At 40.7% G+C, this 24,391-nt stretch overlaps 3 protein-coding genes across 5 annotated transcripts; 2 read left to right on the top strand and 1 right to left on the bottom strand.

The window, feature by feature from the left end:
- Positions 1–1,352: 1,352 nt before the first annotated feature.
- Positions 1,353–5,907, bottom strand: tubb5 (tubulin, beta 5). 2 transcript variants are annotated; one of them, XM_085471709.1, is made up of 5 exons: positions 5,736–5,907; positions 3,142–3,250; positions 2,779–2,886; positions 2,449–2,693; positions 1,353–2,337 (listed from the first exon to the last, which is right to left on the bottom strand). In XM_085471709.1, the coding sequence occupies exons 1-5, from the start codon at positions 5,790–5,792 to the stop codon at positions 1,525–1,527; spliced, it is 1,332 nt and encodes a 443-aa protein (XP_085327835.1). In that variant the 5' UTR covers positions 5,793–5,907; the 3' UTR covers positions 1,353–1,524. The 2 variants fall into 2 exon arrangements, with proteins under 2 accessions (XP_085327835.1, XP_085327834.1); XM_085471708.1 differs by having other exon boundaries at positions 2,779–2,889; positions 5,736–5,906.
- Positions 5,908–9,205: 3,298 nt separating this feature from the next.
- On the top strand, positions 9,206–11,172 carry LOC146698860 (zinc finger MYM-type protein 1-like). The gene is made up of 3 exons (XM_085472703.1): positions 9,206–9,825; positions 10,250–10,364; positions 10,572–11,172. The coding sequence occupies exons 1-3, from the start codon at positions 9,386–9,388 to the stop codon at positions 11,097–11,099; spliced, it is 1,083 nt and encodes a 360-aa protein (XP_085328829.1). The 5' UTR covers positions 9,206–9,385; the 3' UTR covers positions 11,100–11,172.
- A 6,305-nt stretch (positions 11,173–17,477) lies between these two features.
- flot1b (flotillin 1b) lies at positions 17,478–24,108 on the top strand. Of its 2 annotated transcripts, XM_085471703.1 has the most exons (13): positions 17,478–17,638; positions 18,771–18,821; positions 19,201–19,276; positions 19,515–19,605; positions 20,793–20,936; positions 21,100–21,219; positions 21,888–21,983; positions 22,367–22,519; positions 22,606–22,787; positions 22,873–22,918; positions 23,078–23,215; positions 23,645–23,809; positions 23,904–24,108. In XM_085471703.1, the coding sequence occupies exons 2-13, from the start codon at positions 18,779–18,781 to the stop codon at positions 23,931–23,933; spliced, it is 1,284 nt and encodes a 427-aa protein (XP_085327829.1). In that variant the 5' UTR covers positions 17,478–17,638; positions 18,771–18,778; the 3' UTR covers positions 23,934–24,108. The 2 variants fall into 2 exon arrangements, with proteins under 2 accessions (XP_085327829.1, XP_085327830.1); XM_085471704.1 differs by lacking the exon at positions 18,771–18,821 and having other exon boundaries at positions 17,479–17,638.
- Positions 24,109–24,391: the final 283 nt, after the last annotated feature.

Here is a 24,391-nt window from a genome sequence, read left to right as displayed (position 1 = left end):
CTGCCCTGGTTTGAGGCTGCATTTTATCCAGTGGTGCCAATGCAGTAAAAACATACCTGGACAGAAAAACACACAATGTGGGTGTGGGATTATCTTCACAGAGAGCAGAATAAAAGGTAGCCAACATCCAAAGGCAAGCTTTGAATGTGCTTCGAGAAGCCTGAAAAATATTCCTGAAGATTTTTTAAAGCCTTCCTAAGACAGTTCAGGTTAGAACTGTAAAAACATTTTTTCCATAATTATTGTATTTCCTTTTGTGTTGTCATGTTCCAATAAATCACTCTACCCATTTCACATTTCCTTAGCATGATATAAAGAAATGGGTGTGGCTCAAGAAATTTACACATTATTGTACACCTCAATGCAATGAAGAAATCTGTAATTCCTGCTTTCTGTGTTTTAAATGTTTTTCCTTCAGTTACATCAATATCTTGATGTATTGTAGCAAACTGTCCTCTATTGTAAGATATTGTAATTTCCACCCCTGATGTGGAGTTTACCTGTCAAACTGTTTTTAATTGTATTTCCAGGGAAAAAGAAGTCCTCTTGTCAAAACCTTTACTGTACTGTAGCAGCTCCTTTAGTCAGAGACTGAAACACCCTCGCTGCAGGAAGGAGCGCTTTCGCAGATCATTCATCCCAACAGCAGTTAGACTCTATAACTCCTCAATCACGATGTCATAAGTCACTGGACACTGTGAACATCCACGGTCACCACTTCATGCATAATGGACCTTCCAAGCTATATAGTTTATGTCTTCCATATTTCCAACTATATCCATAATCACATACTGTGTATGCTACCATTGTATATAGTGTATTATCTTACTTTTTTTCATTGATTGTACTTAATTGTATTTTTGTATTTCCTTCATATATCTGTACTTGAGCTGAGGTGACGCAAAAATTTCCCCGTTGTGGGATCAATAAAGTGTTATCTTATCTTAAATCCCCAAAATGAAATAGCTCTTATGAGTTCCCTACAAAATGTAAACATCTCAAATAACACATGTATATAATTAGTAGGTTACTCAACCAGCAAATGCCCTCCTACTTTCTCTGGTGTTATGTTATTGTCATCTAAAAACTGGCAGGGTGCAATTTCTTCAACGCCAGATAGTTGTGGGAATGTGGGTTGGTGCAGAATGTTGCAAATGGATGTGGGCCCTTAGCCATCATAATGCTTATGGAGCAGAAATAAACCCTTTCATTACATCACATTAGATTTTCCAGTAACTCGCAGCTCTATCTAGCCTACTGTATACTGCACCGAGAGGGCCTGGATCTTACTTTCTGACTGGCTAAACTGATGAAAAGCATGTATGTGCGAAGAGGAATGAGAGGCAAATGAGTTCTCAGTCGACAACTTTATTTGCACTCAATGACAAGGTAAAACTAACAGACACTAAAATTTTATTCTAGCAGTGATCTTGACACTATGTTGGTTTCTTGGTTACTTGTGGTTGTTCCGTTTTGATTATTTTCTGTTTTGGCGATGATTTCTTGACCTTCACATCTTGACCTTTAAGCATCCTCTTCAGCTTCCTCCTCAAATTCACCCTCTTCCTCCGCAGTGGCATCCTGGTACTGCTGGTACTCTGACACCAGGTCATTCATGTTGCTCTCCGCTTCAGTGAACTCCATCTCATCCATACCTTCCCCTGTGTACCAGTGCAAGAAGGCCTTACGGCGGAACATGGCTGTGAACTGCTCGGAGATGCGCTTGAACAGCTCCTGGATAGCAGTGCTGTTGCCGATGAAAGTGACGGCCATCTTGAGGCCACGGGGTGGAATATCGCAAACTGCGGTCTTGACATTGTTGGGGATCCATTCAACGAAGTAGCTGCTGTTCTTGTTCTGCACATTGAGCATCTGCTCATCGACCTCCTTCATGGACATGCGGCCACGGAACACGGCGGCAACTGTCAGGTAGCGGCCGTGGCGTGGGTCGCACGCGGCCATCATATTCTTGGCATCAAACACCTGCTGGGTGAGCTCGGGAACTGTGAGGGCGCGGTACTGCTGGCTGCCCCTGCTGGTCAGAGGAGCGAAGCCAGGCATGAAGAAGTGCAAACGAGGGAAAGGCACCATGTTGACGGCCAGTTTGCGCAGATCTGCATTGAGCTGGCCAGGGAAGCGGAGGCAGGTGGTGACCCCGCTCATAGTGGCGGACACCAGATGGTTAAGGTCTCCGTAGGTGGGTGTGGTTAGTTTCAGGGTGCGGAAGCAAATGTCATACAGAGCCTCGTTATCGATGCAGTAGGTTTCATCTGTGTTCTCTACAAGCTGGTGGACCGACAGGGTGGCGTTGTAAGGCTCGACCACAGTGTCTGACACCTGCGAACACAGAACTTCTATTTAGTTTCAAGATCTTAGGAGAAACCTCAGGCCAAAGAAACTATAATTAAAACCAAAAATCTATCATGTGCTATCACAAGGAGATGTTACCTTGGGGGAAGGCACCACACTGAAGGTGTTCATAATACGGTCTGGGTACTCTTCGCGGATCTTGCTGATGAGCAGGGTTCCCATACCAGATCCAGTTCCTCCACCAAGTGAGTGGGTGAGCTGGAAACCCTGCAGGCAGTCACAGCTCTCTGATTCTTTGCGGACCACATCCAGGACTGAGTCCACCAGCTCGGCTCCCTCTGTGTAGTGACCCTTGGCCCAGTTGTTTCCAGCACCACTCTGACCTGAAGGAAAAGGAGTGGCATTCAAGTGAGTAACATTTTTCCTTAAATCAAAAAGGAGCATGAGATATGTCTTTAAGGCACCCACCGAACACGAAATTGTCAGGTCTGAAGATCTGACCAAAGGGTCCAGACCTCACAGAGTCCATGGTGCCAGGCTCCAAGTCCACCAGAATGGCCCGAGGCACGTATTTACCTCCTCCACACGAAAGAGAAGAAGAGGAGAGCAAGACAGAGAGAGAAGTAGAAAGAAAAGGGGGCAAAAAAACACCAGCTCAATAATACAGGAAGGACCTTTGGATATAGGTGAAAAGGTGTAGTAACAGTACAGTAGAGATGAGAATGCAAGAAGAGATGTAGTGTCATACTTTGGAATTAAATTGTCAAGTTAAAAATGAATCCATATATAATATACCCTCACTTATTAACATGAGTTAGGAAGACAGCTAACCTGTGGCCTCATTATAGTAAACACTGATCCTGTCCAGCTGCAGGTCACTGTCTCCATGGTAAGTCCCCGTGGGATCGATGCCATGCTCATCACTGATCACTTCCCAGAACTGCAGACACAAAATGGAAGATATCACATGACAGTTACTTGCAACGAAAGTACACATCTACCCATTAGATGTGCGGTTCATGGGATCGGGGGGTGGGGGTGAAAATGAGGAAAACAGCAGTGGGTTTGCATTTTTGTTTTCTGATGGAAATGACAGGATTTTTCCATTTTTCAGCGAGCCATATCTGAACCCATTCCCAACAACGCTGCTTTTGAGATTTCCGTAAGTGTCGAGTGATGACTTAGCAGAATGCGGTTCTTTCATATGTAAAATGCAAAGGAGGGAGGAACAAAGGCGCTACAGATCCGTCTGCGGGCCAACCTGCAAATAAAATCCATTTGCAGTCAGACGACACTGAAGATACTGACTCCCTTCAGATCTGAATTCATGTCTTGTTCACTGTTTAAAGACTACATTCAGATTTTTTAGAGTGTTAATGTCGTAATAAATCTTGTCAGTGCGTATTACTCTACCATATTTACTGATATCGTCCAACTCAGACATTTCTTTTCAACACAGCCGGTGATTTCCTGCTAACAGCGCAATACGAGGATTTGGAATAATCTGGATAAGCTGGCTGTATAGCAGAGCACTGCTTAAGAGATTGGGAGTCAGCTGTGGACCAAGTATCATGACATCTAAATAAGGCCATGTAAAGCAAAAATGATTAAGTGACCTTAATATGGAGAAGATAAGATCAACACAGCAGAACAAAGAAACACAAAATCAAAAACAAGAATAAAGAAAAAATAATGCTAGGACAGCTACAGTGACACGAGAGTAGATAAAGACTGAAAATAACCACAGTGAAAGAATGAGGACAATAAGCAGAAAAGCAATGCCACACCCTGACCTAATTCACCACAGTGTAGCCCTTCAGCAGTTCTGTCAATCATACCCGCTGGACATCTGAGTCAATGAGTCCTTGGGGGGTGGAATCCAGAATATCCTCACTTCCAGGCTACAAGCAGCTATCTTTACATCATATATCATTAACACAAAGGAAATAATGGAGCAGTGGGCTTAAATAAGGAGGCACTTATAAATTGAATTTAGTAACTTAATTAATTTTTTTTTACTGCAACTGATTTTGGTGCAACTGCAATAAATACTAAATAGAATTACATATAATGGGCACAATTTGTATTTATTTCCTAAAATTAGTCTACCAAGACATTGCCAGCAACTGCACATTAAGTCAATTGAGAACCCAGTGACTTCACCCACTGTGCATCAGCTGTTTCCTCCATTCCTCCCCCACCCTTCTCCTAATTTGGTTAGGGGAGGAAAGACATTGATTGCAAAGAAGGCCCTGTTTTACAGAACATCTGTCAGCAGCACATCATGGCAGTAATGATGCATCCTGCAAAATATGGGCCATTGTTAGTGTAGTCTTTAAACTACAGTCCATCTAAATAGCAGGGCGAGATTACTGTTCTACTTAAACATATGCTGTCTGTGGCAAATGATCAGCTGGAGAACAAAAGGAGATAGTAAAACAGGGATAATAATGGGCCACTCATTATCTAACCTATTGTAGCTGACTGCAATTGTTGCTATAACAAATGGGTGGGTGATGAACTGAGCCTATGCAGACTTTGACTCCCTCCCCCTTTTTTGTTGGAATATAGAATTAAAATGCAGCAAAAACATATACAATTTGATTTTTAAAAAAGCAGTTACGTGAATCTTGATTATAAGTATTTAGATCGTGTCTTTGTTAATATGCAGCTTTTAAAAAAAATAAATAAAGGGAGAATTTTTTGTTGACCAATTATCCATGCCACACCCTTCAACAGCTCTTCTGCTTTCCAAGCACCCCAAACTGCAGTCTTCCTTTAAAGCTTGCCAAATCAATAATCTAATCAGTATGGACTATTGATCCATCAGTCTTTAGCGGGGGGCATAAGTAGGCCTCTCAAGCCCAGCTCCCCACTCATTGTCTGGAATACCAGTCATATCTGGCTGTGCAAGACAAAGAAACTCGAGTGCGGGGAGATCTGACAAGTAAAGAATAGACTGATTTTTTTCCCTCTCTCCCTTTTTCTGTCTCTTTTCCTGAGACAGTGTCTTGAGGTCAGCTGAATCTGAAGTGCCGGGGACGCAGACACGCCCGGCGTTGTGTGAACAAAAACCAGTCGAGACACAAGAGCCCCCCGTTATACCGTTACTTCAATACGAGCGGCTGCGCTCTGCTGCTCCACACCCACCCACCAGTTACCGCAGTGCACAATATTTAGTAAAAAAAAAAAAAATAGACGCACACAAAAGTGATCACTTGACATTTACAGTTATATTTATATGCTAAAAGATATATGGTGCATGAAAAGAAAAGGGTATCCTTTGTCTTCACTGAGAATTCTTTTCCAGACAAGCCGAATGATTAAACTATGTCCTGATTATTAAACGTGAATTGTGACAGAAAAACACAGAATTTATTCTATTTCTTTTAAGAACATACATTCTTTGCATTATATTTTCTTACCTTGGCACCAATCTGGTTACCGCACTGGCCGGCCTGGATGTGCACGATTTCCCTCATTATGGATGCAAAAGTTTTACAATGGGTAGCAAAAAAAGGCAGCTGTTTAGTGAGCACGAGGAGCCGACCGCAGACTGGTGTGAATGTGCCGGACAATGGATTTATATCGCTGGAGCGTTTCCAGAGCTAAGGCTAGGGTTGGGCGTGGCCAGACACCGCTGCCGCAGACGGGGATTGGCTGAGCGGAGTAGCACGGAGGAGGAGGAGCCTCACAGCTGCAGATCTGGGAGTGGAAATTAGATATATGGATTGACCAGAATGTTACCAGCTGGTGTCTGGAAAAAAATGCCAGAAAGATACATTACAGTTGTTTTAGCTACCAGAGGATGACGACAACCCATTACTGTATCTGCTTCTGCAGAGGAAACAGATGAAGTGGGGACAAGATGGGGTCAGCCGGTTCATCAGGACTAGCTGCTGAAACAACAGCATGTTGAAGCCTTTCTCTAGCTTCATGTTCAAACGAGCTGCAATACCTTACATATAGTTTACATATGTGTGCATTGCTGTACTTATTAGCCACCACAAGACAATGTGAAAATGCAAGGGTAGGAATTATTGTGTAGGAGGGGTGTGTGCCAGGCCTCTGATCCAAGCTCTCAGCAGATGATCTCAGGAAAACAGGAGCAAATCTATATATGTTTGGCAATGGATTGCAGAAAATAAACTAAACACTGTTTCTAAAGAATGATAATGTGTATAGGCTATGAAATAGTCTTGACAGATCTTTAGAAAATGGCACACTTTATTGATATTTTTACTCCATTGCATTGGTTCTATTCTTTATTTTCTTCCTTGTTCAAGACAGAAAGGACACTTTCAGCACATTTGGGTAAATGACTAAGCATAATTGTTACTAGCTGTGAATGCATCTGCAATCAAATTTAGCTTCACTTTAGATTAATAGTTACTTAGCCCTGCAATGAATCTGTAAAAATGCTAAAATATATGTTTTTACAGTGTAGGGTGTCCATTCACCCTGCAGCTGGAATATTCTACAGCCCCATGCATCCCTGACTTGCACAAGCAATTAAGAAAATAGATGTGTGATGGTCGTACCAACAACCACACACTTGAAAAAATGTGGTAATATTTGTTCAGACTGCATGTGGAGATACTCCTGAGGTGGGAGTGTAAAACCTTATATCTTACATTCTAACATTTAAGTTAATTAAGTAGTCGTTAAAGTTGTAATACCAAAAGTGAGTTGATTCATTTGCTTAATCTATTCTTATTACACATTATGACACTACACTGATTGCACTGAACACTGTACCAGCAACCACTATATACATAATAAATTGTATTATTTTTCTCTATTTTTTGAGTTACCTGCAGGCTGCTTTCATCCTTCTTTGTTTGAGTAAAAGAGGAGGCTGAGGGTGGAGCTGGATTAAATACAGAGACTAATCAAAGGGAGTGAACTGCCTGTTGTGACCGCATGGTTTCTTTATATTAAATGTAGTTATTGTGGTGTCTGCCTTTGAATGTAATACCCCTTGTGGTGTCCTCGGATCAAAAATGGTCCCTAGGTGAATGGCAAACAAGCACATGGGAATCCCGGGGACACCACAAACTTTCGCTCCGTTGTTAAGCAGTAGCTTTGAGTAAATGTCTGTTTCATGGATGTACCTCTTTCTCAGAGTAACTTATTTTCTTTATTATGTGTTTTTGAGATTATTTTTGTCTTTTGGGGGTATATTAAAACACATATTTTGAAAATTATACCTGTGGCGTACATCCTTTGACTGCTTGGACACTTACAGGAAAGATATTTCTTGAAGATATTATAGGAAAAGTTGCACTGCACAAGAGCCTGAAAAATGTGTTTTTTAATTTAATATCTGTATCACAAAGTGATCAAACAAGTATTTAGGTCTCTTACTTGGCTAAAAGTAATAATTCTGCTTACATAATAGTACAAAACAATGACTAAAAGTACTCATGCACAATGCCCCCTTTCAGAATCATATACATTTTCTAATCAGATCATTCATCATTACTGATTTATTAATATGTAGATCCCCATTATATTGTCACGAGGCTGGGTAGTTTGTCCATAATTATGCCCCAATGGCAAAATATATATTTTAAAAGCTGCAAACTAATAAGTAACTAAAACTTTAACATAAATGTATGCAGTATAGTAGCATTTTATAATACAGCCTATGACTAAGAGCAAAATTCTGCTGTAATTACATAAAATCTTATTATGTTTAATATGTATTTTATTTGAATTTACAATGTAAATATATTTACCTACCAATACTTAAGGGTCGGCACACTAGAATAAGGGGGTAACAAATCAGGTTTTTACAGGAAACAAAAACAAAACAATAAATGTACATCCTGCATATGTAATTTTAAGTAGCAAGCAATGTGACCGTAATATTAATATTTCCTGATCTCACATTTTAAATATGTTTTTGGGGTGTGAGCTGCAATATGGAGTAGTTTAACTTTGCCGTTTTACATCTTAACATCTCATTGTTTTACCTCTTTATTTAATATCCATTATGTACCTGACAGATCTTCTATTATTAAATTGCCCTTTTACTTTAGCAATAATAATCTGATAAGGACTAAAAAAAAAAAAGAAATACCATCAAAGTTTGCAGGTTTATGTGACATTATAATGATGGAGCCACTCCATAATATGGCCTGTGGCCTGAAAAAGTACAGTGTACATAGAATATAAGACGGGGAAATATTTTTTGTGCTTCCACAAAATTATCAAGAAAGTAGTACTTAAAATTGCTTATGCGGTAGTCATTATCAATTACAGTATAATCTGTGTTTCATTTTCTGTAAAATACCCAGAATTTAGGCACTACTTAAAATTACTTACAGACTACTTACATTTACCAACACATTACTTTAATTTACTTAGAGACTACTTATATTTAGTTACAGTGTCATTATTTCTTTGTTTGCTCTAAAACCTGACTCGTTAAGCACTTCTACTAGTGTGCCTACCTTTAAGGATTTGCAGGTAAATATAATTACATAAAATACATTGAATTTCCATTTAATTAGAGTACAATTAAGCCCTTAGTCAAAGGCCATATTATAGTTGTTATGGATAGGCGTAGCTTTGGGTCACGTGCAGTGGCGGCTGGCCCATAGGGGGCGCTCGGGCTCCGCCCCCCCAAATGTGGAGGAGTAAAAATATATATTTTTAAAAAATTCATCAATGATAGTTTTACTATGTGTGTGCCCATATACAGCCAGGCGTATTTTAACATTTTCACCAGCTGACTCATTAAAGTTCAATCAACAAACGGTGTTTTTCTTCTTCTGGGGCGCTCGTCAAAGCGCCCTTGATATGCAGCGAAATAGCCTATCATTAAATGGTTGCCAGGGGAAAATAATAAATATTTGACCTATCAGCGTCGCTTAATTAAATGGTTTGGGGGCGCTTAAAATTGCGCCCCTGCAGAAAACGCGCGAAGATTTGCTGTTCTAGAATTTTACCTCAGTCAGTAGCCTAAGTGAGCTATAAGGTCAGAGAGAGACGATGGCAGCGTAAGATACAGGACATTTATGCTAACGCTCACTACGTACATTGTTATGCCCATCAGTTAAACCTGGTAATGCAACAAGCAACCTCCCACATCCCTCAAATCAGTCACTTTTTTTCCGACATAGCAGGATTCGCTTCTTTTTTTACTAAATCGAGCAAGAGGACTGCAGTGCTTGACGAGGTGGTGGCGCACCGACTTCCAAGTGCATCGGCAACCCGTTGGAACTTCAACAGTCGTGCTGTGAATACAGTGTATGAACATAAAGACGATCTGGTGAGGTGTTTTCAGACCATCCGTAACAGTGAAGGATTTGATGCCCCTACAAAGAGAGATGCCGGTGGTTTCGTGAGAATGCTGGAAGACGAAGCTTTCTGTTTTTTCCTGGCCTTGTTTCACAAGATAATGCCACATGTAGACATGCTGTATAACCACCTACAGAAGAGAAACATCGATTCTGTCACCATCGCAGGGATCACCCAGACATTCATCAGCCGCATGCAGGCTATCAGGTAGGCATAAAAGCATAAATATGTAACCTAGAATAAATGTTAATTATCTATGCATAGATTCTATCAAATTCTCTGCATATATTCTGTGTTCTGTGACTTAAATGTTTAATGGAATTCAGATAATTTTGATTTATATCAGCCTTTGAAGTAATTTTATGAAAAATATTTGATTAAGTATATTTGATGAAGTATATTCCCAGTAATGATTTGATGTAGCCTATACCATAGGCTATTTCCTGAAATTATGGCCAGGGCCTTTATTTACTTGCACTGGTTTTCCCCCAGCCATTAAACCAGGTCCGGTTATTAATTAAATCCAGTAATTCCCGGTAATTAGAACACAACCTTTGTTTGGTTTGTGTTTGGTTAATATATCCCTATTCAGTTTTCAGAAGCCATTAATGAAACTTATGTATTGGATCAGGGAGGCACTTCCTAATCTGGTTGTGGATGAGGAGTACAGGGGACCTGTTCAAGACCCACCCACAAAGAGACGGAGAACATTGGGGGAAGACAGGCAACACCATTTGGCACTGGAGGTAAGCACTAGCTGCTTGGTCTGATTTAAATCGGATCATCAGATAAAATCTAATGACGATGCTGTCAGATGTCATTTGATATAGTGGTCATGACTGTTTTCTTTTGTTATGGACAGATTTTTTTTTTCAGAATAATGATTAACATGAGACATGTGCCAAAGTCTTACCACTGAATCTAACTCTTACCAATTATATATTATTGGATAGGTGTGCGACACCATTATGAGCCATGCCAAGGAGAGGTTTTCTTTCACCAAGCACCTTGTCAGCGCCACTCTGTTGCAAGGAGACTTGTTCCAACAACACAGCAAAAATTTTCCAGATGCAGCACTACAAACCACAGTGGAAGCCTATCCCTCATTGGACAAAGCCAGACTTAAAACAGAACTGTCCCTGATCTACGACAACGAGGAGTTTCAGAGTTGTAGTGGTGCGCTGGCGCTCTATCAGGTTCTGATGGAAAACAACCTTCAAGACACATTCACCGAAACTGTAAGTCTTCTTAACATCCTCATCACCACACCAATGACAACATCAGAATCGGAGAGGTGTTTCTCTACTTTAAAGAGGATAAAAACTTTCCTGAGAAACAATATGGCTCAGGATCGGCTCAACGCTCTGGCTATGCTGTCCATAGAAAAAAAACTCACACAAGAACTTCCTGATTTCAACACCAGGGTCATCGAGAAATTTGCCACTCAGAAAGACAGACGAGCAAAGTTCTTGTACAAATAAGAACCCTTAACCATATTTACTCTCTTTCTCCATCCCTCTCTCTTTCTCTCTTTAGCCCACCCCCCCAATCAGTTTACAGTTGTTTTCAATAGTTATTTTTCATTCATTCAAAAAAAAAAAAAAAAAAATCTGTTCATGTTCATTTTTACAAATCTATACAAATGGCCAGAATATGGTTGTTCATTTTTACAAATCTATACAAATGGCCAGAATATGGTTGTTCATTTTAAATTTAAATTAAAATTGTGTTGTTTGATGTACTCATTAAATGGGTCATTTTAGTCGATATCATAAAAATTGCCCCCCCTGAGATTTTTTTCAGGAGCCGCCACTGGTCACGTGGTGTCTGTAATAGTGATTGCTATATCACCTGTTCACGGCCCGAGGGAAATTTTGTGAATGAGTGGGTGATGGGGGAAGTCGACTTTTGCTGACCGCTCAAGCTTAGAATGTTTTTGTTCACTGTTTTCTACGGATTTTAAGGATTTAACAACAAATAAAGGAGTTTTAACTTGGAACTTTGACTAACGTTTTAAACAGCGGGCGCGTCAACATTATTCCCCTATTCAGCTGCTCGGCGACTCAAAGGCTTGACAGTCGCCAATATTTGTCAGCAAAAGGTGCGACGGCAATGGACCGTCCCGCAATCAGCGCTGAATAAACGCCGATGCGAGCCCACACACCGCCGCCACTACACCCGTAAAAGCGGCTAGACCGACAGATAAGGAGAAGACGACGGTGGTATGTAAACTGTGTTTTTGTGCTGCGTATTGTTTGTTTGAACGCAGTTTGGATTCTGACCATACGAAGATGTTTTTGTGACACGCCCACCGCTACGTTTGCTGTTGGATTTGGTGTGTGTGAGTTGTGGCTCTGCAGGCGTTCAACTGAGTTTGAAGGAATTGCTGTTGCCTTTGTTTTGGATTTTGGCATGCTGCTTATGTTGAATGCTTAAAATGAGTGGATCACAGGCTGCATCTGTTGTTGGAAAAACTGAAAAGGATAAAAGAATAACTTCCCTCACTGAGAAAGCTCTTGCAAACAAAATTGAAACCATCCAAACAGATCGGAAAAGGCATGTAAACAAAATGAAAAGTGTTATTATGTCTCTTAAAGAGCTAATGAAAGATGATAAAAATCATTCACAAGTCAAAAAACAGTTTGATGAGTTAACACACCTGTTTAAGGATGCCAGTGCATTGCATGAATCTTTACTTTCTCTAATCTCATTTGATGAGAAAGCTAAACAAAATACATGGTTCTCAAGCATCTCTAAATACAATAAAGGGTTTATGGAGGATGTTAAGATATGGCTTTCTGAAACTGATAAACATTCAGGGAGGCCATTATCTGACAAAGCACAGTCACAGGAAACTTCCCTGGGAGGAGAAGTGGAGGTGCGAGAACACACTGGAAAAGAACCTCAATCATCTCTTAATCCTCAGAACGATGTTAATGATGACGTGTTGCCATCCGACAGTGTGTCAAATCAAGGCAGTAGGTCAAGCTCAAGAGTATCATCTACTTCATCTGCATGTCTCAGGGCAGAAGCTGAAATGGCCGCCTTGCTCGCACGTCAACATATGCTGAAAGAAAAACACTCTCTTGAAGAACAAGAGGAACAATTGAGGAGAAAGAAAGAACAACTTCAGCTTGAAGCAGATATAGCTGCAACTGTTGCAAAGGTGAACGTGCTGAGAACTGGATCCACTATGCGGAGCATCGCTTCACGGAAATCTAATGGAATGGAATCATATTTTAAACCAAAGGAAAACAGCCTTGAAATTCTTAATGCGGATGCAGAGACTTTTGTTCCTCAGACGCTTGCAAAAGGAAATGCAATCACTGGGAATGCAGAGCTTCAAGTAAAAACAGTGCAACAGAATATCAAAAGGGAAAGGCCTGCACCAGCTCTCATGGGGCCTTCTGACGCTTTTGGATCAATTCCACCTTTGCCTAAGCCACAAGCTGCTCTTCCAGTAGCCAATGAAAATCTGTTGTCCATTATGGAAAAACAAAATGAATTAACTTGTATGTTGGTCCATCAGCAAAGTCTTTCTTCACTGCCCAAAAGGGAGATTCAAACCTTTGATGGCGACCCTTTACATTTTCAGGCCTTTATGCGCTCGTTTGAACAGGTCATAGAAGCAAAGACTGGCGATGCTGGCGACTGCCTGCATTATCTTGCACAGTACACCAAGGGGCAGCCCAATGAACTTGTTAAAAGCTGTCAACATATGTCTGGAAGTGCTGGATATGTAAAGGCAAAGACTCTGCTGTATGAGCACTTTGGGAATGGACATGTGATTGCATCTGCTTATTTAAACAAAGTTCACTCATGGCCACTGATTAGATCAGAAGATGGAAAAGCTCTTCAGGCATATTGTTTGTTCTTACGTGGATGCTGCAATGCAATGGAAGAGATTGATGATCTCTCTGAATTAAATACACCTGCCAATATGCTTGCTGTGATTAGAAGACTGCCATATAAGTTAAAAGACAAATGGCGAACAGTAGCATATGACATTCAGGAGAGGCAACATCGCAGAGCCGCATTCATTGACATTGTTTCCTTCCTTGAGCGTCAAGTTAAAATTGTAACAGATCCCATCTTTGGAAATCTATGTGACGTTCCAGCAACACATCTAGCAGCCAAGGGCAGCAATGGAGGGAAATGTTCTCCACATCTAAAAGCTAACGGAAGTAGCTTCGCCACAACAGTCTCTGATGTTGAGAGACAGAATCAGACAGAGGCTCAAGATCGTCACAGCACTGTGAAGGCTTGTTTTTTCTGCAAAGGCGGACATACACTGGAGTCATGTGCTCTGCTTGATAAGAAACCTCAGGATGAGAAGATTTCTTTTCTTAAAAGGAACCGCATTTGTTTTGGCTGTTTGTGTACTGGGCACATAAGCAAAGAATGCAGAAAACGCCTTTCATGTAAAATCTGTGGTCTCCGACATGCAAGTATACTCCATATCCACCACAAAGAGAAGAATGAAGTCAAACCTAATAATGAGGCAGATAACATTCCTGTTACGATCCAGACTAGTGGTCTTACTGGGGCCGGTGAACAGGACTGTAAGCTTGCCATTGTGCCAGTTAAAGTAAAATCAAAGAGAGATCAAAGAATAGTGGAAACGTATGCCTTTCTGGACCAAGGGAGTTCAGCATCCTTTTGTACAGTGGGTCTTATGGACAAGCTGAATATTGCTGGGAGGAGGACAAAGATTCTCCTGCGCACCATGGGACAGGAGAAAGTGGTGGACAGTTTCATTGTACCTGAACTTGAAGTTGCTGGATTGGACAGTGACATGTACTGTGATATGCCTAACCTCTTCACTCAGCATAAAATGCCTGTAGATATTGGTAACATCCCAAATCAACAGGACCTGGTTGACTGGCCACATTTGAAGCATGTTCATTTGCCAGAAATTAAGGCCAATGTTGAGCTTTTGATTGGCATGAATATGCCCAGAGCTCTAGAACCTTTGGAGGTCATCCGGAGTGTAGGTGATGGACCCTTTGCCATTAGGACTGTGCTCGGCTGGACTGTGAATGGGCCACTTAATCGAGAATGCTGTGGAAGGCCAGGATGTTTGGCAACAGTTACCGCCAACAGAGTTTCTGCTGTCACACTGGACAAGCTATGGAAACAGCAGTTCAAGACGGATTTTCCTGAGAGCAGCAATGATGAACAGATGGGGCTGTCAAAGGAAGACTTGAAGTTCCTGGAATTGGCCAGCAAGACGGTGACTTTGGGGGATTGGCACTACAGCATTGCCCTGCCACTAAAAGACCGAGACATAAGAATGCCTGACAACTGTGCAATTGAGCAACGAGCCTTAGGTTTGAAGAAAAGGTTCATCAGAGATAAAGACTTTCATAAAGACTACACTGCCTTCATGACAGATCTTATATCTAGAGGATATGCAAAGAGAGTCCCAGTCACAGAATTAGAGCGCCAGAAATGGGGAAGAATTAAACGTAACTTTGTTCCTGGAGATGTGGTCCTTATAGTGGATGATTCTGCACCTCGTGGTTCTTGGCTCATTGGGAGAGTCACCGGAGCTGCACCAGATGAAAGGGGGCTTGTGCGTCAGGTCTGGATTAAGACCCCAACCAGCCATGTGTGCAGACCCATCACAAAGATATGCCTTCTTCAGGAGGCCTCTGACCCATGACTATGACATTTTTGACACAGTGTGACATAACTAACTTTGAATTGACTTTAATGTTATGAGATGTACATAAGACTGACTATATTTAGGCTAAGTGCTGGTAACCTCTGGCCTATGACTGACTGACCATGTGCAGACAGAAGAAAAGAAGAGAAGACATGAGAAAATAACTTTGGTGGACTTTTGAGTATGTTATGTTGTCTCACTGGGTGTCTGTGATATGATGAAGTGTGTGTTGTGAGTATGGTGTTGGATGTGTAATTATTACTGTAAAAATGTAATAATTAGGGGCCGGAATGTTATGGATAGGCGTAGCTTTGGGTCACGTGGTGTCTGTAATAGTGATTGCTATATCACCTGTTCACGGCCCGAGGGAAATTTTGTGAATGAGTGGGTGATGGGGGAAGTCGACTTTTGCTGACCGCTCAAGCTTGGAATGTTTTTGTTCACTGTTTTCTACGGATTTTAAGGATTTAACAACAAATAAAGGAGTTTTAACTTGGAACTTTGACTAACGTTTTAAACAGCGGGCGCGTCAACATTATTCCCCTATTCAGCTGCTCGGCGACTCAAAGGCTTGACAGTCGCCAATAATAGTGTTACCCTGTCTACAAAGTACAACATTTTTATCCAAACTATAACAGAGCAGAAGTAAAAAGCACCGATGCTTATATGCAGTAAAAGTACTTTAAAACTGTACTTCAGTAAAATCCATGAATAAAGTTAATAAGTTGGTCTAGTCACATTTATACTGTCACTCAATTTCAACTTTGACCCTAACAGTACTCTTGTCCAATCATATTTCAGGTGTGAGAGTGCCACCCATATATTCCTGCCTCTGGAAACACCTCTGAAGCCCACATTTTATAAAATGCATCAATATAGAGTCTACTTAACAGATGCCTTTGTTGGTATTTGAAAATTTAGGATTGGGTATTTTGTCACATCTTAATTCAAGCAATGGTAAACACTGCCCACTAGTGGAAGTAATGAGATTAACAGACACACAATTTATCAACAAGTGCAAATGTGCTTAGATAAACATTTACAGGGGCAACAGCTTGCACATGCCAGCTGCTCTTGTAGGAATAGTCTGAATTCAGAATACACAGTATTGCCTGTTACACAGATTACATGGCTAAGAATTCGTCATCTTCTTTTTAAACCATAGACTGTATGTTTATAAGTAGTGGCAAAAGTATTTGCCATTTTGAAAGCCATGGGATATTCATGGTGGTTAATATTTACATTTAAGAGACAAACAAAAGGTTATGAACAAGTTATGGGTTTTTGCAGGTTATTCCTCACATGATGCTCTCCGTATATTATATTGTATACAAAAATTAAGGTGTATTTGATAACTTATCAAGGCAAATGAGAAACACTAGCTGGACTATTAACTTGTTTTAATTTTTATCATCTTTAAAATAGTTTCAGGCTGTGTAAGACCAAGAAGAAGAGTGATGGAGTGCTGCGCCAGATGGTCTGGCCTCTACAGTCACTAAAATCCACGTAAATCCATTCGAGATGGTTTGGGATGAAGTGAAGGCAAAAAGGCCGAAAAGTGCTCAGCATCTCTAGGAACTCCTTCAAGACTGTTGGAAAACCATTTCAGGTGACAACCTCATGAAGCTCATCGAGAGAATGCCAAGAGTGTGCAAAGCAGCATTCAAAGCAAAGGGTGGCTATTTTGAAGATCTAAAATATAAAACATGTTTTGAGTTATTTCACACTTTTTGTTTACTACATAATTCCATATGTATTCATTCATAGTTTTGATGCATTCAGTGAAAATCTAGAATGTAAATAGTCCTGAAAATAAAGAGAAACTGGTCATCACAGGTATTACTGTGAAAAAACAACTTTTTAAAGGTGGGTGACTCACCAGCATGTAGACATCCAATGTCTGAATAAACATGTTCATCATTGCCTCATCAGGCAAGTTGTAATGTTTTTAACCAAAATTACAAATACTAAAACTAAGAATATTTATTCTGTGTTTGTAGATTTTTCAAAAGTTGTTTCTTTAGTTCTAGTTTTAGTTTTTACTTTAAGTTAACTATTATAACCTTGTATCATGATATCATAAATTCTTTGCTAGATAGATAAATAGATATGGTGGAGGTGCAGTTGTCGCTCTAAGCCACCAGATGACAACAGACACACTTACGTCACTGTCAGCGTGAGGATGGGCGTGGTCGCAGAGCACTTCCCACTCATCAGACATTTTTTGCAGTGTGATTGCAGTGTACGGGCAGCAACGCTCTCACCGTCGCAACAGTAAAACCGACTTTATTTTACTATTATCATTATTTTTATATAAAAAAGGAGGTTTCCTTTTGACCTGACCGGATAACGGTAAGTTAACCGGAGTGCTCGTTTTAACGTGTTAAATCGCGGTGCTGTAGCGTAAACACTGGGCAGTTTTTTTTTAACCCCCACGTTATCGACCCAGACTCGATTAAATAGCGAGATAGCGAATTTTAATACGCAGGTTAGGTCGCTTTCTTTAAAGTTTTTAATTTTACATCCAACACCCGTGTTTGTTTGCCATTATCGGTACTTTTTTGTGCTTCTTGGTTGCTCCAGCTATTACATTGAAAGTCCGAGTTCCGTGTGAAGATTAGGGCTGGCGGGAGTGGGAGGAGCCCCGAGGGTCGCTGGGAAAAACATGGAAACCTAATTAGGTTTAAATGGTTTAAACCAGGGGTGCTCACACTTTTTCCGCATGTGAGCTACTTATAAAATGACCAAGTCAAAATGATCTACCCACTACAAAAATCCAAAACATATACTTATTTATAAATATATTGAGGATTCTTTATATCTACAATGTATATACATGCATAACCGCAATATCCAATATTTCACAACACAATTAACTATGTAAATTTTTTGTCATTACCTGAGTTTACTCTGATGACTTGCACTGAATTGAATCAGCCAGGGATGCATAGTCCGGACAGTAGCTGCTGACGGCCAGGTTTAAGAGAAAAAACCGAGAGCTAAAAATTGGAGTTAACTCGCTGACTAGCTTGTCAGTTTTACTACACTTCGCGCCGCTGTTTGCGCATGCGCAGCGACCTAAGCGTCAGAAAAAATCTGCTGTCATCTGACTGGCTTCCCTGTATCAATCAAGTGACGGGATGGATGATAGGCTGGCATCTATTTTTTTAATGCCATGCGATCTACCAATACTACCTTTGCGATCGACTGGTCGATCGCGATCGACGTATTGAGCACCCCTGGTTTAAACCGACATGAATAAAATATAGTTGGCAGCATAGGACTCATTGCCTTTAAATTAGCAATGAGACGCTGTAATAAAAAATGATTTAATCTATATTTTGTGTGTTGTACTGGTGGATACATCCACCTGTCTCTTTATACATGTCATACATTTATTTTCTACTTTAAACATTTTTACAGGGCAAATCAAGTCCATTGGGGGTTTTTTTCTCACAAGTTTTTGTGTGTGTCTCAAATTTAGGATTCAGGATGTTTTACACATGTGGACCCAATGAAGCGATGGTGGTGTCTGGTAATGGATTAATTATTGTTTCTGTGAACAACACATGAGAATATTCTCACCATAGCATCTGCAAGCTTTATTGTTGTTTAGAAACTTGCAGCTCAGAAGATCAGTGTAATAAACAAAAGACAGAGTAATCCTGGAATTGGATTGTTAGAGTGAAGTGTTGTGTACAAGTGTCACATGTGTCTTGTGATAAGGCCAAGACTTGCTGACAGTTTAGAGTAAGCTAGGAATTTTCCAATGGCGCAAGCTGTTGTGGATGAATTGCATGAGTCGCACTGTCATGAAAGGTTGCAAGTTCAGCTGTGCTCTCTTGAATCAGTTCCTGAATGAGTGACTCTTATTGGATGGATTTGTTAATGTTTGTTTTCCCCTCTTTTGTCAGGCTGCGGCCGTTCTCCACCTCTAATGATTGCTGGAGGAAGAGTGTTTGTCTTGCCGTGTATTCAACAAATCCAGAGGTCATTCCCATTTTCATTTTAATTTCCCTTGTGTAGTTTTTATAGCTACAACATTGCTGTGCAGTTCATCGTAGTGTGAAATAAAGACAGAGACCGCAAATAGGGAAGCTTGCCATTATCAGGGAAGCAGTCTTAGTTTCTCCAATGTTACTGTTACCCTTGCTCTCACGTTTTGAATCTCATCAGTTCCACCCTTCCTTTTGGTCTTTTTTTGTTTGTTTGTTTTTGGTCTAATCAGGATCACACTCAACACCCTGACTCTAAATGTGAAGAGTGACAAAGTCTACACCCGCCATGGTGTCCCTATCTCTGTCACTGGCATTGCGCAGGTATGGTTTGAGAACTTTTTTTCAGAATTTGAAGTTACAACAGATTGGGAATAATTAGATGTCACATGGCACAAAACTGCCTTTAAAATCAACTCTCACAGTTCAAGTGAATCTCATTATGATTAAAACAGAATTAATAAAGAAAGGTACAAGGCGAGGTACAGTTTAATTCACTTTTAGCAGTATATTAATAGTTATTTAAATCAACAGAGTAACTAGTTTAAGAACTTTTAGCTGATTGTGTGTGTGTGTGTGCGTGCGTGCGTGCGTGTGTGTCACTTATGGGGACAAAATGCCCGTCCCCACAAGTTTGGAAGGAAGTTTTTGAGGCTGAAAATGTGTTTTTTTTGTGTCAGGGTTACAATTAGCTCATGGTTAGGTTTAGGCTAGGGGTATGAGTTGTATGAGTTAGGCATTTATTTTTGATGGTTAGGGTAAGCAGCAAGGGAAAGTATTATGTCAATCAGATGTCCTCACTAAGATATAAAAGGTGTGTGTGTGTTTGTGTGCGCGCGTGTGTGTTCAGACTCCAGAAAAGCTGGTATGTCCTCCTGAGCTCTCAACTTCCTGCTCTAATATTTTTCCTTCCTCTGCCTCATGCTCTGAAAGCAAAAAGTCTGACTCCACTTCTACAATTCTGAGTAGAATCCTCTCTGCCACACTCAGCCCTCTGCTTCCTGAAGTATCAGCATGGGTTGAAAACACATTTTTAAGTCTCACTGATTAAAAGTTTATTTTGAAATGGTTGAAATTACAGTACTTTTTTTTTTTTGAAATCCTGGTAAATTAAACTCAAGAATCTCATATTGAAGAAACAATTTCATCCATAGCAATTGAAAAACAATATCTGCAAAACATGTATCACATCCTCACCTACTGCCATAAAATGTGGAAGCTGTAGAACAGGCCATGTTGTCCGTGGCATCACTAGAAAGGATTTCCTTTTCACAGTACAGTAGGACTCATAAATTTGTAGGACTGCATTGTTTATGCTTGACATGTCACATGAACTCCACAGAAGACAAGAATGATTTGCTGGGTCTTAGGTTATAAAGGTTATAAACTATTTTCTTCATGGTGAAATAAACATCTGTCTGTAGCACGGGCCACACAGGAAGCATTATGGAGGATTCATAGCAGTGTCTTAATGAGATCATATTAACCTGTGTTTTTTTTTTTTTCCCCAGGTGAAGATCCAGGGCCAGAACAAGGAGATGTTGGCAGCTGCCTGTCAGATGTTCATGGGAAAGTCTGAGGCTGAGATCGCTCAGATTGCATTGGAGACACTAGAGGGACACCAGAGAGCCATCATTGCCCACCTGACTGTAGAGGTTGGTTCATTGAGGCCCTAAAATGCATTTTGCAGAACTTTTATGCACAAAATGTTTATTACTCAGCACTAGCACAGGGCATGCCTTTTTTTTTTTTTTTTTTTTTTTTTTTTTTTTTACAGTATGTAACTTGACGTGTGCAAATCTTTATGTGTGTGTGCAGGAGATCTACCAGGATCGTAAGAAGTTTTCTGAGCAGGTCTTTAAAGTAGCCTCCTCTGACCTGGTCAACATGGGGATTGGTGTCGTCAGCTACACGCTGAAAGATGTTCATGACGATCAGGTATGCCAAGTCTGTTTGAGTACTTCTTCTTCCAACACTGGTGACAAGACTCTGACTGTAAAAGCATTACAAAATACGCTGGAAGGGCATGGGGGATATGCTAAACCTTTCCAGCTGGCCATTGTCAGTTCCTCAGTGGGTGATTGAATGTGCATGTATAGGAAAAATAGGATTTTGTTTTAAATATGGCAAGCTGAAATAAAGCAAGCTTTGCGTGGAAAACCTGTAACGTGTGTTGGGGTCAACAGACAGCTTATCTACCATGAGATCTTGAATATTCTGTCAGAGCATTATATTTGGTGCAACAGGAAACGATGTATCGTTGAGTGATAGACAGACCACTAAAAATAAGCAAATTCATGCAAAAAATTGCCTCCCCAAAAAAGCCAAATGCTGATGGACTTGTGATAAATTCATTAGAAATATGTAGGTTTTCAAAGCGTTTAGTCTTTGATGATTTCCTCTGTTACTGTAATGCTCTTAAGTGATTGATATTGACTTACCCGACTCTCAGCCTGGAGCCATCCCAGTAGACGTAAATGAGGCCTAAGTGCTTCTGTGGTAACGACATTACTCGTTTGTCTGATGTACTACTTTGCTTTTCAATGCCTAAATAAGGCTCTCTGGTAGTCGGTTGTCACTTTCTCTCCTTTCTGTCTCTTCTACAGGACTACCTCCACTCGCTGGGTAAAGCCAGAACTGCTCAGGTGCAGAAGGATGCCAGGATTGGAGAGGCTCAATACAAACGAGATGCTGTCATTAAGGTAAATAATCGTCAATGTCATTCTGCCTGTTCAGTTCAGTTCATTTCAATTCAGTTTTATCTAGATTGGGCCACAACAACACAACAATAGTTTCCTCAAGGCACTTTATATTGTAAAGTGAAAACCCTACAATTATACAAAGAAAACAGAGAAAATCCCAACAATCATATGACCCCCTATGAGCAAGCGCTTTGGTGATAGTGGGAAGGAAAAACTCCCTTTTAACAGGAAGAAACCTCCAATAGAACTAAGCTCAGGGAGCGGCCATCTGCAAGGACCAGTTGGGGAGAGGGGAGAAAGACGGCACAATGACATGTACTGACAAGATAATGCCGATGAGCAGTACCAAATTTGTCTTTCTCTCCTGTACTGTTCATTTTCAGGAGGCACACGCAATGCAGGAGAAGGTGTCTGCTCAGTACAAGAATGAGATTGAAATGGCGAAAGCCCAGCGAGACTATGAGCTGAAGAAAGCGGCTTATGACATTGAGGTCAATGCCAAGAAGGCAGAGTCAGAAATGGCCTATCAGCTTCAGGTACGCTCATCATAATGCCTGGCCAAGTCCAAAATGTTGTGTTTTTATTGATGGAAAGCTGAGAATTGTTGGAATTTCCATTTCAGGTGGCCAAGACCAAGCAGCGCATCGAAGAGGAGAAGATGCAGATTCAAGTGGTGGAGCGTACGCAGCAGATTACTCTGCAGGAGCAGGAGATCACACGCAAGGAGAAGGAGCTGGAGGCCAAGGTTAAGAAACCTGCAGAAGCTGAGAAATACCGACTGGAGAAGTTGGCTGAGGCCCAGCGGTGAGCACTAAATCATAATATTGCTTCTGTATAGTTTGAACTGAACAACAAAAAAATTCATTCTTTTTTTTCCTTTCTACTGCAGTCTGCAGCTCATCATGGAAGCTGAGGCTGAGGCAGAGTCCATCAGAGTGAGAACCGCCCGTTTTGTGTCACAGTTTTTTCCTACTGTTAATTTTCTCGTCACCTTTCCTGTGACTTTGCATCATATAATGTGTCATTCCTTTCTCTCCTGCTTCATGTGACTACTGCCATCGTCACTCTTTTCTGCTCTGTGTGTTGTCATGCAGATAAAGGGTGAGGCAGAGGCTTTTGCCGTGGAGGCTAAGGGCCGTGCTGAGGCCGAGCAGATGAACAAGAAGGCAGAGGCCTTCAAGCAGTACAAAGAAGGAGCCATGGTGGACATGCTGCTGGAGAAACTGCCATTGGTCAGTTTGACTCTAATGGATGAAAATATCATGAATATTGGTTTTTATATTAGCCTTTCAACCCATTTTCATCAGCGCTAGTCCTTAATGTTGATTTTATTTTACTTCTCTTTGCATAAAAAGTTTTTTTTCCCCTTTTCTTTTTTTTTTTACATTTTCCAACTCCAAGGCCTCTTTAAGATTTTAAAATATTTTTTAACCATATTTCAGTAATCACAACTCAACTGTTATTCATAAAAGGTATATTAATTATATACCTTTATATCCCAAAGCTTGATACATTGTTGCTTTAAACCTTTGAGATTTCTTTGAAATTGTGATTCTCTGCTCAGTTTTCAGAAGAATTAGCTGACTCGCATGCTTCTTAGCTCACGGATGGCACACTTTGAAGGTGCAAGCATACCAATTCTGATCTTTCTTGTTCTGCAGATGGCAGAGGAAATCAGCAAGCCACTGTCAGCGACACAGAAGATTACCATGGTGTCCAGCGGTGGCGCAGATGTAGGAGCCTCCAAACTTGCTGGAGAAGTGTTGGACATCATGACCAAGCTGCCAAATGCTGTAGAGAAACTCACTGGAGTCGACATCTCCCAGGTGCAGTTTGCATGAAAGGCAAATAGGCTTTGTAACAGACTTCAAAACAAGTACACGTGTTATTTCATTCGTATTTGTGTTTTTGACCTCGCAGGCTGCAGGGAAAACCACCCGGGCGCATTGAGAAGAGTAATCAGGAGAGGTGTCAACAATATTTAGACAAAGAGCTCCACATCTCCTTGTACCTGTAACGACTGTACTGACTTGTAAACACTGTAAACCTTTCTCATTGTCTGTGTGAATGCATGCTTTTCACTCATGTCCTTTCCCCAGTCTAAACAAGGCTAGGTTTTTCTTCCCCTGTTGTGTGGTTTTCTTTTCATGTCCCTGAGCTGTGCTGCTGTGCTTCATGCTGCAGGTCACATTGCAACCAGCCTCACATGATACAGCGACTGCACAACTTCTGTCTTTGGCTGACAAAAGCCTCAGCTAATACGTAGAAGCCCAGTTTTTAGGGACTAGGTCAATGAACTATTATGTTTGTTTGTTTTTTTTACTTTTTAATCAGAATGTAGGAAAAGCTTATAGCCTTATTCTATTTTCTTTCTGTGCCTTCCAATTAATCAAATAATGCAAAACATA

The sequence above is a fragment of the Copadichromis virginalis genome, linkage group LG11 (assembly GCF_057382275.1).
Source record: "Copadichromis virginalis isolate Kocher_CV1m ecotype Utaka linkage group LG11, C_Virginalis_male_GT1.1, whole genome shotgun sequence".
Taxonomy (NCBI): domain Eukaryota; kingdom Metazoa; phylum Chordata; class Actinopteri; order Cichliformes; family Cichlidae; genus Copadichromis; species Copadichromis virginalis.
The sequence above is the reverse complement of the archived record's forward strand: the minus strand, read 5'-3'. Positions and strand labels throughout refer to the sequence as shown.